This window comes from Hermetia illucens, chromosome 5, assembly GCF_905115235.1.
Source record: "Hermetia illucens chromosome 5, iHerIll2.2.curated.20191125, whole genome shotgun sequence".
In the NCBI taxonomy this organism is placed as follows: domain Eukaryota; kingdom Metazoa; phylum Arthropoda; class Insecta; order Diptera; family Stratiomyidae; genus Hermetia; species Hermetia illucens.
Window position 1 is genome coordinate 83,343,731 of NC_051853.1, and position 18,591 is coordinate 83,362,321.

Consider the following 18,591-nt stretch of genomic DNA (forward strand, 5'->3'; position numbering starts at 1 on the left):
TTGTTGATGTCGAATGGTGTTGAGAGTGATCGTGCTGCTTTTATCTGGCCTCGCACATTGGTCAGGGTCAGCCTAGTGGGTCTTATCAATTTCATCGGGATATCGAATTCTTTCATGGCCGTGTACAGTTTTACTCTGGCTATGCTATCATAGGCGGTTTCAAAATCGATGAACAGATGGTGCAACTGATGTCCATATTCCAACAGTTTTTCCATCGCTTGCCGCAGAGAGAAACTCTGGCCTGTTGCTGATTTGCCTGAAGTGAAGTTCTGGGCGTATGGGGCTATCGGACCTAGTAAAATAGCGGAGAATATCTTATAGATGACACTCAGCAATTTGATGTCTCTATAATTGCTGCACTGTGTGATATTTCCCTTTTTAAGGTTTTGTGTAAACACAAAACCTTATTAAAATCGGTTTACTCTCTGTCTGTCTGTCTGTCTGTCCGTCACACGCATTTTTCTCGGAGACGGTTATAGCGATTGACACCCAATTTGGTAGAAAGGTGGGAACTGTGAACGCTCACGCATACAGTGAATTACATCCTTTTACGTCAAATTTAAGGGGGGTCCCCATACATGTGAAAGGGGGGTTTAAATTTTTTTTCCATCAAATATAGTCATGTGGGGTATCAAATTAAAGATCTCGATTAGTACTTTTCAAAGCCGATCTTAGTTTTGACATTTGTTGGAAGGGTGGGGAGCGCGGGGGGTTGAAAGTGATCACTTCTTTAAGGGGGCCATTCTCAGAAACTACCAAACCGAAAAATCTGAAAAAAATCAGGAGGCTGCCACTATATGGTGCCTGGGCTCCGAAATACCTTCCATGCCGATTTCTGTTTAAGTAAAGTTAATAATAGTATATTACTACAATTTTTTGTACTTGGTTAGAAACCTCCCTTAAGTTCATCCTAGTACCATGAAATTCTGCCGTGATATAGGCTATAATATAAAGCATGATCTTACCAAGTTTGGTGGAAATCGCACTATTACTAACAAAGTTATAATACCTCAAATTTGTTGCTTCTTTGAAAATTGAAGACTATGAATGTCAATATCACCCGAAAGTGGACACTCTCACATAATATATGGATATATTACGTGCTACGTACTAAGAAATACACACGCCTCGTTGCCAGTCGCCAGGCATTAATTTGCTGTCCCATACCTTGAGCACAAGTTGTTGGTGGAGGTCACCTCCATATTGGATCCTCGCGACTAATGATTTTTAAGCCGAGGAATTACACGGGCTGTTTCTCATAGACTTAATAGTGGCAGAATTTGTCCGTCGTCTTTAATTGGCGGGACCTCCAACTCGCTGATGTTCTCTTTGTTCAGTAGTTCATCAAAGTACTTAACCCATCGCTCGAATATGCCTATTCTGTCGGAAATCAGATTTCCCTCTTTGTCTCGGCATGATGAATATCGAGGTGTGTAAGGTTTCATCTTACCAACAACTTGCGCGCCTGGTGCGGTTGCTCCCTGTGCTTTTCGAGTTCACTGACCTGCTCGTTCTCCCAAGCTTTCTTTTGTTGTGATAATGCAAAGTAATATTATAATATCAAATTTTTCAAAAAGCGATATTATATCACATTACCCACTAAGACAATGTTTTGCGCGCCTCTAATTCGATTTCCCCGCTCAGATTAATATCACGGATTCGTTTAGCTGCAGTATACCAGCATCAACAATTTAATGTCCGATTCGTTCATATGTGGGACATTTCTTCATGTCAGTATTTTATACTTCTCCTGTTCACTCCTGTGTGGAGCATAGGGTATCCAGATAGTCAGCCCAGGTTTCAATGAAACCGTGCTTCATCACACGCATACAGCAGTAAGACAATATCAATGAACACAAACACCCAAGATCATCAGGATTCGAAACCGGGGTAACGAGATCGAGAGGGAGATGCGCAATCATCTCAACTACCGCGTGCGTCTTGATGAATCCCATTGTTGAGTGAAAGCTGGATCATATAAGCGGTCGATGTTGAACTTGGGGATTCACAGCTCTCCAAATTTGTAAGTAGCGGCACTAGAGACCATCAAGTGGTGATCTCTTCCGAGACCGATATCAGCGTCTCTCTTGTCTTACACATCCAGAGGATAACTCCCAAGTCTACTGTTGTTGGAAAAGTTATCAATTTTTTCTTGTTCGTATGGTGACGCGCAGAGACTTATCACGAACTTCGTCGAGTGGAGAAGCGACTTCACAGTCGGAAAAAGTAAGCCTGGGAAAACCAATAAGTCTGTGAACTAGAAAAGTAAAGGGAGCAACCGCACCAGGCGCGCAAGTCTTATCAACAAGTCAGCAGGATGAAGCCTTATACACCTCGATGCTCATCCCGCCGAGCCAAAGAGGGAAATCTGGTTTCTCACAGAATGGGCATATTGCAGCGATGGGTTGAGTACTTTGTTGAGTTATTGAACAACCAGAACATCGTCGAGTTGGAGGTCCCGCCAACTGAAGACGACGAACAAATACTTCCACCACCAAGTATAGGAGAAACAGACCGTGCAATTCATCGGCTAAGAAATCATTAGTCGCGAGGATGCGATGGAATTACAGCCGAATTGATTAAATATCTACCAAACATGTGAGGTCGGCTCCTACCCGAGGCATTGTTGCAACAAAGTTTCAAAATTTGCAGATAGCTAGCCCACAAATTTTTAGGTGCTTCCTATGAAAGTGCAGGGAGTGTGCATTTTAAAGTCTCAACTCCCCGGGCGCAATTTGCACCCCTTCGATTTATTTATTCAAATTACTGCAATGAAAGCGGGCCATGAAATTAGATATGTGCGGAAACGACAGACTGGGGGCACGGAGCACTGGAAGAACTGAAACCAGTTTTTGCAATGCCTTCTGATGCACGCATTCCCGTACAGCTGTTATGGAAAACTGGAACGAAGCAAACAGAGTCTAAATCCTGCTAGATATTCCAAACTTTTCCAAAGGCAGCTAACAAACATACTGTAATGCTTATCTGTCGAAATCAGGAAGACTTGCAGAAGTATTGTTGGCATTTATGGTATTTAAATTTTTATTCAGATCAGACGGAATTTTAAAGGACGACACGCGTCCATCTTGTAATGGCATTTCTATGTGGATGCTCGCTTATGGACCCATCAGATATTCGATTTTTGCTGCTGATGTGCACAAGCTGCAGCGGGTAGTATCACACCTATTAAAGGAAATCTTGCGATAAATAAACGTGTCCGGCATATTTCGTTAGAAGACGGAGTCGGGGACAATGGATCACTACCGTCTGAGGGCTCAGAGGCTACGCCTCTCCCCCACTCCAAATAATCATATACGCGTAGAGGGAAGTAAAATCTCAGACACTTTAACAGAAGGGGGTTTAATCTCCTCCTCTTCCGGGGCTGGAAGTGTCAGTGGCATTGGCTAATGTTGCTTTAAAAACTAGGAACAGACTTCCCACATCTTGCCGCCAGCTATAATAAAACTTTCCCTGTCAGAAGAAACATAGTGCCAAGTTTACCTTTTAAAAAGTTTGAAGAAATGCGGAGGTATTGTGGGTATTCTGACTTCACATGTGTTCAAAATAACAGTATTAGAAGATAACATGTGCCCATTCTGTAACGAGGAAGTGAGATCCTCGAAAAACCTTCTATTTGATGCGCAGCGCCGCGTGGACTTTCAATGCTGATGTACAGAGATCCTGCGTTACATAAACTGGTCCAGGATATTCTGTTAGACGGGACGGCGAAAACAGTGGACCACTACGATCTGAGTATTCAGATTCTAAGTCTCTCCCCACCCTACAAACACATAGGCTGGCTGAATTTATTTTATGGCTAATTGCGAGTAGCGTAATAATGATTGGCGGAGAACCTTTCATTGTCGCGCGAAAGGTCAACCCAGAGTCAGAAATCAGTGCACCATTGCTGATAGGCGTTTAGGTGGCTACGGCATTAAGAGCAAAATGGGGTAGATGTAGTGAACAAATGATCTGCTGAATTTCGAGTCCCTTCGAATATAATTGTTAGTGCAAGGAAAACCCACCAGACTTGAAAATTAAATTGATTTTTCCGTATTGTTTCTGGAGCATTTTTTTCTTTCTGTTAAAGTCATTTGTTCATTTTTACTCTACACTGGATGTCTGAAGATTTCAGAAAATAAATTCACTTAGAAGGGAATGATGTGAAAGGGCCTTATCTCCGTCTTCCAATACTGTTCTGTTGCGTAAATTTTTCCAACGGTAACAAATTCTCATAGAAAGTCCTTAAGATAGGGAGGTCCACTAACCAAACAGAAAAAGGAAAAGGAAAATCTCGTTATTCTTCATACTTTCCAGAGTTTGTGGCTGCTGACCCTCATTTATTTTGTAACTTGATAAATTTCTTATCGCAAGACGTATCCGCTATCAACGGACTTTGGAAAACATGTTTCATGGACTTATTGCATCTCCTTCTTCAGGCGTCTGTCTCTGTGGATTTGTTATCGATAGTCCAAGATTTATGCTGGCTTTTACGGTAAATAAGTTCCAAGCAATTAGAATGTACTTATATTGTACAACCAGCATTTGTTAACAGGAGCCCTCACTAGAAAGTCTCCGTGACTTTGAATTGATAAGCGAAGCTATACATCCTTTTAAATCCTACTTCGACAATCACGGAATATCTAATGAAGTTCGAAGGTATCTTTGTGGAAAAAGATGTAGGTGAATTATACTGTCGACATTTTCAAGAGGAAAACTTTCATTTTTCGCGCTAGTGTTCTAGTGGCGTTTTAAGGGAACCCCAATTTTTAGCATGTTCAGGATTACGGGGACACTTAATTTACAATACCCAGTTCCTAACGTGCGGTCACAAAACCTATACTCACCACATTCGAATGTCCTATCTAAAAGCGGCGCACGGGAGGTCTTCACCTTTGTCACTTCCATGTGGTCATTTTCACCACTGGCTGCACTATCGTATCCAAAGTCAATCACATTGTGGGGGTACTGCTGTCGTTGGTGGAGGCAGCAGTATTTGGTGTGTTTACAGAAATTCGTTATAGGCCGGTGGACGCGAAATGAATTTGAACGACCGAAGTTTGTGATTGTACTTGAGTTGGTGTTACATCGTAGGCTGCCTCCACAGCGGCGTTGATTGTGCTTCGTAGCTCGGGGAATCACCTAAAACGATTGGATACCGAGAATTAATTAAATCTGAATTGCAGGTTGTAGTTAATTTATTAGGGATTCAACAGAATCACAATTTTAATAAAAGGATATTGAAATGAGAGACGTTGTTTTCAATTAATATTGGAGTTTAAGTATCATTGAAGTCCTGTTAAGGGAATATACTGTAATCCATTTCGGAAGAATGTAGTTGAGAATTTTCATTGAATTGATGAGAGGATAGTGAGAAATATAAGTAAAAATTTAGGGAGGGGTAAACGGTGGCTATGGGGTTGGTATTTGCAATATAATCATGGTATACGAAAGACGAGAGTTTGCAGAAAGAAGAGGCCCCCATAAAAGTTATTGTTCATCGAAGTGGAGCTATTTGATATCATTAAAGAGCGCGTTGGTAAGACAACTGTCTCGATTTGGGAGGATATGGCGTTGAAAATTAAGCCCTAAAATTATCATATCACATCAGCCTCCAATTTGTCCTCTTCAACCTTCAAGGGTGGGGGGGTGATTGGTCATCATATTTTTTAACGCGGCTAGAGGGGGAATCTTCTTCTCCCCCTACATACCCTTCGGAGGTCCTTTGTCTCAGCAGTTTAGTTTAAATTGAAAACTGAACACCCTTGTACGAAATAGCTACATACATACAGTGCTGACATAAATAAATAAACAATTAGATAAAAGCGGCAGGATCACTCTCAAGGCCATTCGACATCAACAACGGTCTACGACAAGGGGATGCCCTATCATGCGTCCTCTTTCACCTGGCCCTGGAGAAAATGATTCGCGATGCAGATGTAAATGCGAGGGGCACCATCCTGTTCAAGTCCACCCAACTACTGACCTACGCTGATGACCATAGGGAGAATACACCGAGACGTACAGTCTACCTTCACCCGAATCGAGCAGGCGGCGCGAGATCTTGGGCTGCACATTAATGAATGCAAGACGATATACAAGGCAAGGTCAGCGCCAAAACTATAACCGAAAGAACGAACAACATGGAATTGCACTGGCCAAACGAAAACAATGACGATAGGAGTCTACAATTTTGAGACTGTTCTCCTATCTAGGGTCGAAAATCACAACCGATAACAGCTATGACGATGAAATCTTCGCACTCTTGGCCGTGTTCGAAAGAAGAATCATCCGAAAAATGTTTGGCCCTCGACATGAGGATGGACGATTCCAACTCCGCCATGCTATTAACATAGTATGCTGGTCCCAAGCCCAGGTAAAGGAGGAGGGTTTGAGGCAACATACTCTGTACTATCCTCAGTAAAACAAAAATAAAATGCTGAGATCAGGGAAAGAGATAAATAGAGTATAGTTGGAGTTATTCTTCTATGCTAAATCCTACCTGATCTCTCTTGGTGACAGGCCCCGCGACAGGTCGACCAAGAAAATGCATAGAATGTCGTTACAAACATGATGATCGGATTAAGTCACAGGCCTCGGAGAAATGCTAGGGCGTCCACCTCAGTCGACGCGGCAGGACGGGCCCCGGTCCTGTCGAGAAATGGGCAAGGGTTCTTGACGCATGGACGGCGTCAGGACGTAAGCAAGTTAGTCCGCACACAACGAACAAAACAAATACGTGTCTGCACGCTAAATGTTGGTACCCTAACTGGAAAGACCGAGGAACTCGCAAGAGCCCTTCGGAAAAGGTGCATTGACATCTGCGCTCTGCAAGAAACCCGATGGTCTGGTTCCAAAAGCTGCGACATTGAACGCGAACGCGGTAAAAATGGCTACAAACTTCTCTATTTTGGTAACCCAGACACTCAATATGGTGTTGGCATTGCCATCTCAGAGGGTTTCCGTGATGCCATTAAAGAAGTCGAACGATTTGATGATCGGCTGATGAAGCTCACCATTATATCAGCTGATCGCACTATTCACTTCTTCACCGCGTATGCACCACAGGCAGGTCGACTTGATGCCGAGAAAGATGCCTTCTGGCAACTTCTCGATGAAAAGACTTGTCACGTGCCTGCTGACGATTACATAACCATTGCCGGCGACCTTAATGGTCATGTGGGTGAAAAGGCAGACGGTAACAGGTGCCATGGGGGAAAGGGGTTCGGAGCGCGCAATGAAGGTGGCGAGCGTATAATCGATTTTGCGGACACCCATGACCTTGTACTTATGAATACATGGTTCATCAAACGATTGTCTCATCTTCCCACATTTTATAGTGGGAACAATAAAACGCAAATCGACTATATTCTCATAAGACGTCAACATTTTACCACTGTCACTGATTGCAAAGTCGTTCCCTATGAGACCATCGCACCTCAACATCGGCCGTTGATTGCCGTCCTGTGAATTAAGCCACCGATAAAACGGCGTGAGGAACGCACTGGCCCGCCGCGCATTAAATGGTGGCGATTTGGTGAGAAGAAAGAAGAAACGGTCTCACTCATACGATTGCCAACCATTACGAATGTGGAAGAATCATGGAAGCAAATGAAAGACACGATCCACAAAGCGGCCTCTGCAACCCTCGGGGTCACCAAGCCGGGTAAGCGGTACATCAACCGAGATACTTGGCTTTGGAATGATGATGTTGAAATGAAGGTCCGTGAAAAGAAACGCCTCTACCACAAATTTCTCGCCGATAAAACGCCTGCTAATTGGCAAATTTATAAGAATGCCAACCGGGAAGCAAAGAAAGCGGTCGCTGTCACCCGAGCGAACCATTTCAAAAATCTTTACGATAAACTGGACACTCGGGATGGCGAGAGAGATCTGTATCGACTTGCTAAAAGCCGTGATGAACGCACACAGGATATCGAACACTTCTGTTGTGTTAATGACAAGAACGGTACTTTGCTTACCAACCGTCGAGCCGCAACGGACAGATGGCGAGAATACTTCGAGCTGATTTCAACTGAAGAATTTGCTCATCCTCCACTTCCACAATCATTGCCGACATTTGGAGCAGTTCCACCAGTCAGCGCAACTGAAGTCGAGGAGGCAATAAAACGAATGAAATCGGGGAAAGCAACAGGACCTGACGACATCCCATCTGAGCTCTGGAAAGCGAAGAGCTGGGACCCAACACTGTGGTTCAGTGAATTCTTTAACCGGGTTATTCAGGAAGGAAGAACACCATCTGACTTGCAAGAAAGTACCACTGCTCCAATATGGAAAAAGAAAGGTAGCCCAGCAGAATGTTCAAATTACCGTCCGATCCGGTTACTTTCCCATACCATGAAGATTTTTGAACGCATTCTTGACAACCGTATTCGCGAAATCGTTGAAATAACCGTGAATCAAGCCGGATTTGTCAAGAACTGCGGAACTACTGACGCAATACACGCTGCGCGGTTACTCATGGAGAAACACCGTGAGAAGCATCGCCCTCTTTACATTGCCTTTCTGGATCTAGAGAAAGCGTTTGACCGTGTACCACACGAACTCATCTGGTATGGTTTACGACAACACTTCGTGCCAGAAGAACTCGTGCGCTGGGTTCAATTGCTCTACCACGATCCGAAAAGTAAAGTTCGAAGTATGGCGGGTGTATCAAAACCGCTTCGTGTCTCTGTTGGAGTTCATCAAGGAAGTGCCCTCTCACCACTCCTCTTTGTCCTTGTTATGGACACCGTCACACGGGATATCCAACGTCCAGCGCCCTACACACTGCTTTATGCAGATGATGTTTTCCTAGCATCTGATAGCAAAAATGATCTCGAGCAACTTGTTCAAAAATGGAATGATCGCCTCATGCAACACGGTCTCAGATTGAATTTAAACAAAACTGAATTTTTAACGACCGATCTCCATGAAACAGGCACAATCACTGTCAGCGGCAGTGATCTGCCCAGAACTGAGCGATTTAAATACCTCGGGTCAACGCTATCAGCCAATGGAGAGCTGCGTTATGAAATTGCTTCACGCATTAACGCAACCTGGATGAAGTGGCGTTCCACAACTGGTGTCCTTTGTGATCGACGTATCAACGAACGTCTCAAATCTAAAATTTACCGCAATGTCGTCCGTCCAGTCGCTCTCTATGGTTCCGAGTGTTGGCCGACCATAAAAGACAATGAACGGCGTCTTGCGGTAATGGAGACGAAGATGCTACGTTGGACTAGTGGCGTCACACGTTTAGATCACATCCGAAATGAGGATATCCGCGATCGTTATGAGGTTGCACCGATCGTGGAAAAGTTGCGAGAGAGGCGTCTTCGATGGTATGGTCACGCAATTCGTGCAAACGAGAATTCACTTGCAAAGATTGGTCTGAACATCGAAGTCGATGGTAAACGACCAAAAGGCAGACCTAAGCAATGGTGGCTCGATACGCTGGATGGGGATTTGAAAGCCTCGAGATTGCACCCAGATCAGGCATCCGATAGAGCCAAATGGCGAAGCCGATCACGACGAGCCGACCCCGCTTGTGAACGGGACAAAGGCTGAAGAAAAAGAAGATGAGGATGGACGATTCCATAGCGTACATAACGACGAAATCTATGAGCGATACCATGATCATCAGGTTGAGGATAGAATCCGGCTCAACAGGTTACGGTGGGTGAGTCACCTAAACCGAATGGATGAGGATGATCCAACCCAAAAAATCTATAAGGGCAATATATATGGTAGAAAAAAAAGAGGGGGAAGACCCTGCCTGAGATGGGACGATATTGTAGGCCAGGACGCCTGACAGCTTTTAGGGATATGAAATTGGTGGGCCTGGGCGCCAAATCAGGATGTCTGGAGTTTCTTATTAAGGCAGGCCTATACTACCCTTTGTTCACCCACTTCCCACAATCTTGTATGTATGTATGTTTCTTTAAAAATATTGGCAATACTTTTAAAGGTTTTACCTTTAGTGTGGAAATTAATGATATCCTTTTGCACACTCCATTTGGCATTTTTTTTAGCCAAAACTCCTAACTAACCTCAAAAATATGCTTTTAAATAGTTTTATTTTTACATAATTTTCTTAGTTTTTAGTTTAAATAAAACTTCTTTATTTTAAAATTGATAGACAATGGGTAACTTACTCCAAACTACTACCGCTTTTAATAGCTTTGTACTGATGGAGGAAGTAAGTCCCGAAATATATATTTACATTGAAAACTAAAAATTGTAGTTTGAAGGAAGCTGCTCCTTGTCTATCAATTTGAGGCCAGACTACAAATAGAAGACAAAAACCTAATCTCCTATTAATGGTGCTTTATTTTAGTTTTATAAGCCAAAAAAATAATTAAAATTGGTTTCTTTACTGCTTCTTGACAGGCCCAAGCCGCATCTCGGCAAGTAAGACGGCTCCATGTCGAATGGTCTCGAGAGTGATCTTATTGTTTTACCTGGTCTCGCACATTGGTCAGGGTCAGCTTTGTCAGTCTTATCGATTTCTTGAGATACCGAATTCTCTCATGGCCGTGTAAAGTTGTACTCCGCCTATGAAACCATAGGCGGCTTTAAAGTTGATAAAAAATAGTGCAACTGATGCCCATATTCCAACAGTTTTTCCATCGCTTGCCGCAGAGAGAAAATCTGATCTGTTGCTGATTTGCCTGGAGTGAAGCCTCTTTGGTATGGGTCAATGATGCTCTGGGCGTATGGGGCTATCCAGCCTAGCAAGATAGGGGAGAATATCTTATAGATGGTACTCAGCAATGTGATACTTCTATAATTGCTGCACTGTGTTATATTTCCCTTTTTACGTATTGGGCAAATAAATCCTCGTTGCCAGTTGTTAAGCGTTGATTCGCTATCACATTTTGAGCATAGGTTGATGAATCGCTTGGTATAATTGGTAGTCTCCATATTTAACCAGTTCGTATGTAATTTCATCGGCTCCTGGCGACTTATTATTTTTAAGCCGCTGAATTGGACGGAATGTTTCCTCTTTACTTGGTGACAGCGGTATGTGTCCGTCTTCTTCAGTTGGCCGGACCTCCAATCGCCGATATTCTGGTTGTTGAGCAGTTCATCAGAATACTCAACCCATCGCATTAATATGCCGATTCTGTCGGAGATCAGACTTCCCTTTTTGTCTCGACAGGATGAGTATCGAGGTTTATAAGGCTTCATCCTGCTGACTTTTTGGTAAAACTTGCGCGCCTGGTGCGGTTGGTTCTCCCAGATTTCCTTTTGACTTTTTTAGAACTGGGGCCAAGTACATATGTTTGTGGCCGTATCAAAGATACCGTTCTTCAGGTGATAACGAAGATCGTTTTTTAATGGTTCATCTAAGTATATTTGAGGGGAGAACTACTCCATTTGTATAAAGCCCGTAATGTATGGTATGTGAAGTTAGCATGTCAGACTAATCACTTTAGTGTGAGATTGGTATTTAGTATTTTGAGTTGACACAGAGAGCTTTAAGCTACTGTAATTTTATCACTAATAGTATGATTTTGATCATTGAGGAAATCATACTATAGGCTATATTACAGCAAAATGTTATGACCATACGATAAACATAAAGTGCCCAAAAGCATAATAATATACTATCATATTATTAACTGAATTTAAGTAGATATCGATGTGGAGAGTATTTTGAAGCCTGGACGCCGTATAGAGGCGGCTTAATAATTTTGTTTTTCAGACTGTTCGGTTGGATAGGCTCCGTTAAAGAAATGATCACTTTCCAGCCCTCGCACTTTACGCCTTTCCAGCAAATGTCAAAACTAAAACTAGTTTCTTACCAGGGCAGAGGCAAATCGTCAGAAGCTGCCTCATCATTCTAAAAAAATTCTAAATTTTTTTGTAAAGTTTGGGTGCTAAGCCCTAAAGCCCTACCAAAAAAAGAGGGAGTAAGTTGCTTCCCATTTGGTCCGGTCCAGTATTAAGTTGATGCGGACTTAGGACCCCATCATTCTCATAAAAACAAAAACATTTTGTGGTTAACTAACGGTGGAAAGGACAAGAACTCTGCTTTATAAGCAGAATGCAAATGTATCGTAGAAATTCTTGCTTTATATGGATTGAGGCCTTAAACTGATAAAGCCATCAAGATGAAGCAAGTGCATGTGAGATTTAGTGGGTTGAGAGTTAGTTGAGAGGCTGATGCCGTCTCTGCGTTTCTACTGCTCCTTCAGCACCTTAGTTGCCGAAATATCACAGAGTTAAAATCTAGTTTAGTTTAGTTTAGTTTAGTTCTAGTTTACTACTGCAGTCTCTAGCAGTCTTAACAGCGGAAGATGTTAATGCTTGGCCACTGATTCAGTACCTTTTTGTGAGCTCGACAGGAAGGCGGCTAACTAATTTTATTCTAAAACTACTCCCTACCCTTTTGTTAACCATTTTAGGAAGAGAGTTAGACTGCTAATTTTTAAACACCTACTTTCCCAAAATAAATTAGTTTATCTTAACAAAATGTTTGTTTACATTTCATTTCGATTGCTGTTATGCTATTGCTGGCGCTATGGGCAAGTGGGTGATTGGTTGGCGCATTGGTTAAAAAAGTTGTTGATTGGGATCAACACAGCGAGCGGTTGGCATTCTTGCAATGAGAACGTTGAAATGTCAACGAAACCAGCTAAATTTACTGTGTTTACCACAGAAACTGGAATTTCGGAACGTCTGGGATTGATTCAGGAAAAATAAGGAGTGTTTAAAAATCAATAATTGGAAAATTGATTTTTGTGTATGTCTGGAAAGGACTAAGTATTCCAAGTATTTGGATTGTTTAATACTCTGAGGGTTGAGAAAGAACCAGGAGGGTGAGCATATTCAAGTGAAAGAGCGTAGAATATAGGAAAGAACTCGTTCAAGTAAAATTATTTTAGGGTCAAATGAAGAATCTTCGTCATGTAAGCTACGTTCCTTCAGTAACATGGGACGAAATCCATATGTTTCATCAAGATCGCTGCAAGGAAGGATACAACAGTCGATGGATAACCCCCTCCCTCTATTTGTGCTTAGAGGAAGGCGAATAGCGAATAAGTTGTACTACCCTTAAAACTAAGAAGAGAAAGAGTCAAGGGCACTGACCTAAGAAACAGTAAATGAATTAGCGTTAATCGAAGAGGCGCATAAGGTAACATAACATAAGGATAACATGGGGGAGACAGAGGAAAAGAAGAATATTTTTAAATTTGTTCGCTTCCTTAGTTCCACTTCACCACGTGCTCCTAATGCTTTATACTCTGTCAAAATCTTCACCTTCAATAGAATTTTTATTGCCTTTTCCCCTTTTCTTTTCTTCTTTCTTTTACCCAACCTATACACGTCCTTAAATGAAATTGCCTTGTTGACAAAGGTCCGACAGAAGAATGAGAGCAACAAATTAGCATTTATCGGAAAATAGGCTAACAACCAACAAACGGACCAAAACGCTTACAACATTAATAGGCCTAATCCGTACCGAATCAATTTTCCCAATTTATCGTTCATTTTCCGATCTCTTTCTACTTTCCATCCTCGTATCAAATTTTCCGCTTGTGCTGCTGAACTTTCTATCGTGAAATTGATTTCATGTCAGAATATGTCCGGATTATTCAGAATTCTCATCAAATTTCCAGTGTTTGCTTTACCCTAACACCAGCGGGATGAAACTGGTTACAATCACTCCCCAAAATTTTATTATGCACAGCTCGTGTGAGTATAAATTTTAATCCTCTCCCAGGTTAAGCGCGGATTATCTGATAAAAAAATTGGGGCTTACTCATTCACCCCTAATTGGGGCAGCAACTTTGAAAGCTCTAATGGAACGAACAGATGACGGGCTCAGTCGCGTATGGGCACAAAGGGATGTGCATTATTTAATAAAGGTTTGTTTTATGAAATGGGGATTACTCGTAATCGTTGTGTTAGAGTTGGGTGAATAATGGAGAAAGTGGATAACGCGCGCTGAGTAATTAATTCAACAAACAGGTGTCGATATAATTAAAAGCTTGTATATCAGGTGTATGATATGGGAGGGGTGCGTTTTATGACTTTCGATACCTTATTAACAACATCGTTGCAGGAGATTTGATGTCAGCGTGATTTATGATAACACTTAGGCGTAAGTATGAACGCAAATGGGAAAGGTCGAGTCTATCACACTCAATGCTGATGGATTCACCGATATGACAAGGTTTTTTCATGTGAGGCATGTTTGCGTAACACAGAGTACCAAGCTAAAAGGACCTGAATTCACGTAATGTGTGATGTAATAGCAAGTGTTCAAAGTACTCAACATATATAGGTTAGGGAGAAAGCTTTCATCAGGACTTCTAGAGTGAGCGAATCAAAAAAATTGACCAAACACGTTTGGATTGTGAATCAAGGCATTGTTCGACAGATATTACTGTACTGCTAAATCCTGCACGTGGTAGCTTTACTGATTCTCATTGAATGATTCCTATCATTCATTTAGCATCCAGCACCGGTTCATAAATATCACGTTCTGAATTATGTAAGGAGTGTAAATGGTGAGGGAGACATATTGGATGAGAACTGTTCCTTTCTTAGCCGTGAAGGTATTGTAGAAGGTTGTTCCTGAAATGGATCACTGCGGTACTTTCAACATGATAAAAGTATCTATCTTCGAAGAGGCTTGTAGTAAGCCTAACTATGGGGATAGGGAATTAATAGTTATTAATTATTATATGAGTCCCACACATGCTATCATAGGTTCGTTATTCACAGTATCATCTAGATATGCTGAAACTCAAAGTGGTGATGAGGAATAATACTTTTGAGATCGCATTGTCTGAGTAATCCTACTGTTCACGCTTTTTCGAACAGCTTTTCTAGTTAGACAATAGGAAATCGAGCCAGGCTACTGATACTAGGTAATCCACTCTAGGGGATCCTTAGTTGCAGGGTGGGAGCGTTACTATCCTGCGTGAATGTTACTGGTTGGTAATGAAAATATAAGCCAGTTGGAATTTGTCTCCTTGCTTTTACCACAGCATCCATGGTGTTAGGTGTTTGTGGCATCAAATCGGCGCACCACACCGCTAAATGGACTTCGCGGAGCGGCCACTGATACTTTGCCTCCTATCACTACTGCCCCTTTGACGTTTCACCATTTTAGGCTGTTTGAAGGCAGTCTGATGGTTAAATTATTGTATATGCGAGTAAAAATCGGGCCCAGTGTCAATGCAGCATTTCTGGGATAGTGGTTTCCATTTCTTGGCATAAGTCACAATGTAGTTATCATCTGCAGTGACCACGGCTTCGCAACGGGAGCGGAATCTCATTCGCCTGCGACCCAGGTTAATGAGCATCAAATTGTGCTTTTACCAAAGCGGATTTCCGATAGGGGAGAAGGATCGTTCCTATGAGAGAGGCCTCCCAGAAGTGACATTGTTATGAGGTTTGGATGCCAATACCTTTCATGTGCATGCGCCGGGTACGCACGTACGGTCTTGCCGATCATAACAACAGTTGTACATGGTTTGTAGACTTTTGAAATTTTCGCCGCCTCGCCACCGTCGTTATTGGCGACACACTATTTGAGCGCACTTTGCGATCAGCGGCAAAAGCCGTGATGACATCTGCTTCAAAAGGCATCATTATCCAATGATTGCTTATATTCGCTTGCGTGACACTACTAGATCTGAACGTAGGAGCCACCAACAAATTCAACACTGTCTATCTCCGTGATTCTGTTGTCATCCAACACAAATTTCAAACCACCTGGCGAAAATATTGATGAGCATTGGGCAGCTACCAAAGGTGTCTTTGATTATAGTGACGATGAAGTTATCGACCACGTCCCAGAAGGATAGCCTGGCTGACTAGAGAAACTCTTTTTCCCCCCTCCTTCTTTCTTCGTGAAATTCACAATAACAAACGGTCATTCTTCAATATGATGACCTGAGAACACCAAGGTAGAATGGGAACTCCAAAGTCCGTATATCATAAACGTTTTAGGCTGGAGAGGTATTAATTGAGGATGCAATTTGTCGTCAATCCTCCTACGCGATTGTTAAACCATATGATAATTAAAGGGTGTTAAAGCACTTCATTCAAGACCGTAACGGTACACTACAGGATTAAAGTACCCTATAGGACACAATGTGGTTAGCATTGCACTCGCGCTGAGATTATTACCCTGATTTGACTCAGGTACTCATTCACAGCTGAGTCGACTGATCCAGTCAGGATAGCAAATCCCTCTGCCACCAGTGAGATTTCAACCGCGACCTTCCGCTACGACAGCGCAGCGCTCTAACCACTTGAGCCATCCGGACATACTTGTAAGGGCATCTATGAATTGCACAAATCCTTTGAGGATTGTATGTGGTATGCACTATCCCAAGTTGGTGCTGCGGAGAGCAGCAGAGAGCTCACCACTTTAGATATAAGCAGCTTGCGGATGCATACGGGTGCGGTGCACTTGATATCATCCTTGCAATGGTCCTCATGGTAACATTGCATGCCATAATGCAAGCATGTTGGAAATGCCGCTTGATGTTCAACCTAGAATCTATCATCACTTGAAGGTATTTGATTGGTTGTTGTTGGGAGATGATATGGTCCCCCATTCTGGATCATGCATCTTACGCCGCCTCGTAGTAAGCACCACCTCTGTTTTGCTTACTGCAAATGTAAAATTTGCACATTTAGCTACTTTTTCATTGTAGTGATTGTTTCGAACGAATATAACTCCATATTTAACAGATATTTTGCACCAACCGCTTGTCATCAGCGTAATCCACTACTGTTGACTCTCTAGTATCTGGAGCGTGGACGCCATCGTTAGACATGGTGTTCCACAATAGTGGTCCCAACACAGAAAACATGATGAATTACAATCTTGTAGGCGCGGAATTGTTAGAAATTATTACTTTTGTTTTGTTGTATATTCAGCTCGACGTTTCTTCGAGGCTTCCCTGCAGACACGCTTGACGTCCAAGTCAATCCCACCTACTACTGGTCTGACTACATGCCGATCGAAGATCAGACAGTTCGCTATTCCACCAGCAGTTAGACCTTCTAATGAGGAAAGAGTAACGTCTCGGTATTCTGATCCAACGATGCATTTATAAAGGTTTGCTCATCAATTCCTTTCGCAGACGAATCTGACGTTCTTTCCATTCTTGGGGATGCAGGCTCGCAACCGCTTCGTTTGTTCTGCAGGCTAGAAACGATTATATAATGATTATTTTGGGTGTAGTGCTCACTGACATGAACGAAAGTTAAATCCATAATAGAATCGGACCCTCCATTCCGGGGAATTATTAGCCAAACTATCGTTAGCCAATATAATGCCTAACTGTATGAAGGTCTCCAATATTTGTTTTTGCTCTTTAAGGTATTATTCTGTTAAGGGAAAATCGCACCGCGTCCTTACAGAACTATTGTGTCCCTTTTTAAGGTAACACATGACAAACTCAATACGGATCTACTCAACTTTCTAACTCTGCGGGGCATTGCAGATTTAAGGATGAATTTGTCTAAGTCCTTGCATTCCTCTTAATTCTCACCTAGAAGGTTTTTTACCTGGCTGCGGAACGATTGAACGAATCAACAGAGCACGTACACGGCCATGAGAGAATTCGGTATCCCGACGAAATTAATAAGACTGACTAGGCTGACCCTAACCAATGTGCGAGGCCAGATAAAAGTAGCAGGATCACTCTCAAGACCATTCGACATCAACAATGGTCTACGACAAGGGGATGCCCTATCATGCGTCCTCTTTAAACTGGCCCTCGAGAAAGTGATTCGTGATGCAGATGCAAATGCAAATGCAAGAGGTACGATCATCTTTAAGTCCACCCTACTACTGGCATATGGTGACGATATCGGCATCATAGGAATAACCACCCGAGACGTACAAACTGCCTTCATCCAGATCGAGCAGGCAGCAACTGGCACGAGATCTTGGGCTGCACATCAATGAAGGCAAGACAAAATATATGGTGGCAACGTCAGCACCGAAGACCAACTAACCAACAACACCAAACCGCACTGGTCAAACAAGAAGAATAAGGATAGGAGAATACAACTTTGAGACCGTTGACAATTTCTCCTATCTAGGGTCGAATATCACAACCGATAACAGCTACGATGATGAAATCCGCGCACGGTTGTTGCCAGCCAACAGAACCTATTTCAGCTTACAAAAACTGTTCCGCTCGAAACGTCTCACCATAAGGTCAAAGCTCTTACTGTGCAAGACTATGATCTTGCCAGTCCTCATGTATTCCTCGGAAACTTGGGTTCTTAGCAAGAAAAATTGCGATCTCTTGGCCGCGTTCGAGAGAAGAATCCTCCGAAGAATTTTTGGCCCCCTACATGAGGATGGAGGATTCCGCAGCCTACACAATGAAGAAATCTATGAGCGATACCATGACTGTCCGGTTGTGAATAAAATCCGGCTCAATAGGTTACGGTGGGCGGGTCACTTAATCCGTATGGATGAGGATGATCCCGTCCGGAAATTCTATAAGGGCAATATCTATGGTAGAAAAAGAAAACGAGGCAAGATGGAGCAATGGCGTGGCCCAGGACGCCAGATAGCTTTTAGGGATATCGAATTGGTGG

General features: G+C 42.6%; 1 protein-coding gene across 2 annotated transcripts in view; it reads right to left on the bottom strand.

Moving 5' to 3' along the window:
• LOC119658466 overlaps positions 1-18,591 on the bottom strand; it is a 267,894-nt gene that overhangs the window by 121,639 nt on the left and 127,664 nt on the right. For both annotated transcript variants that reach the window (XM_038065880.1, XM_038065881.1), the window contains exon 3: positions 4,848-5,142. In XM_038065880.1, the coding sequence (XP_037921808.1) occupies positions 4,848-5,142 (295 nt within the window). The remainder of the gene's footprint in view (positions 1-4,847; positions 5,143-18,591) is intronic.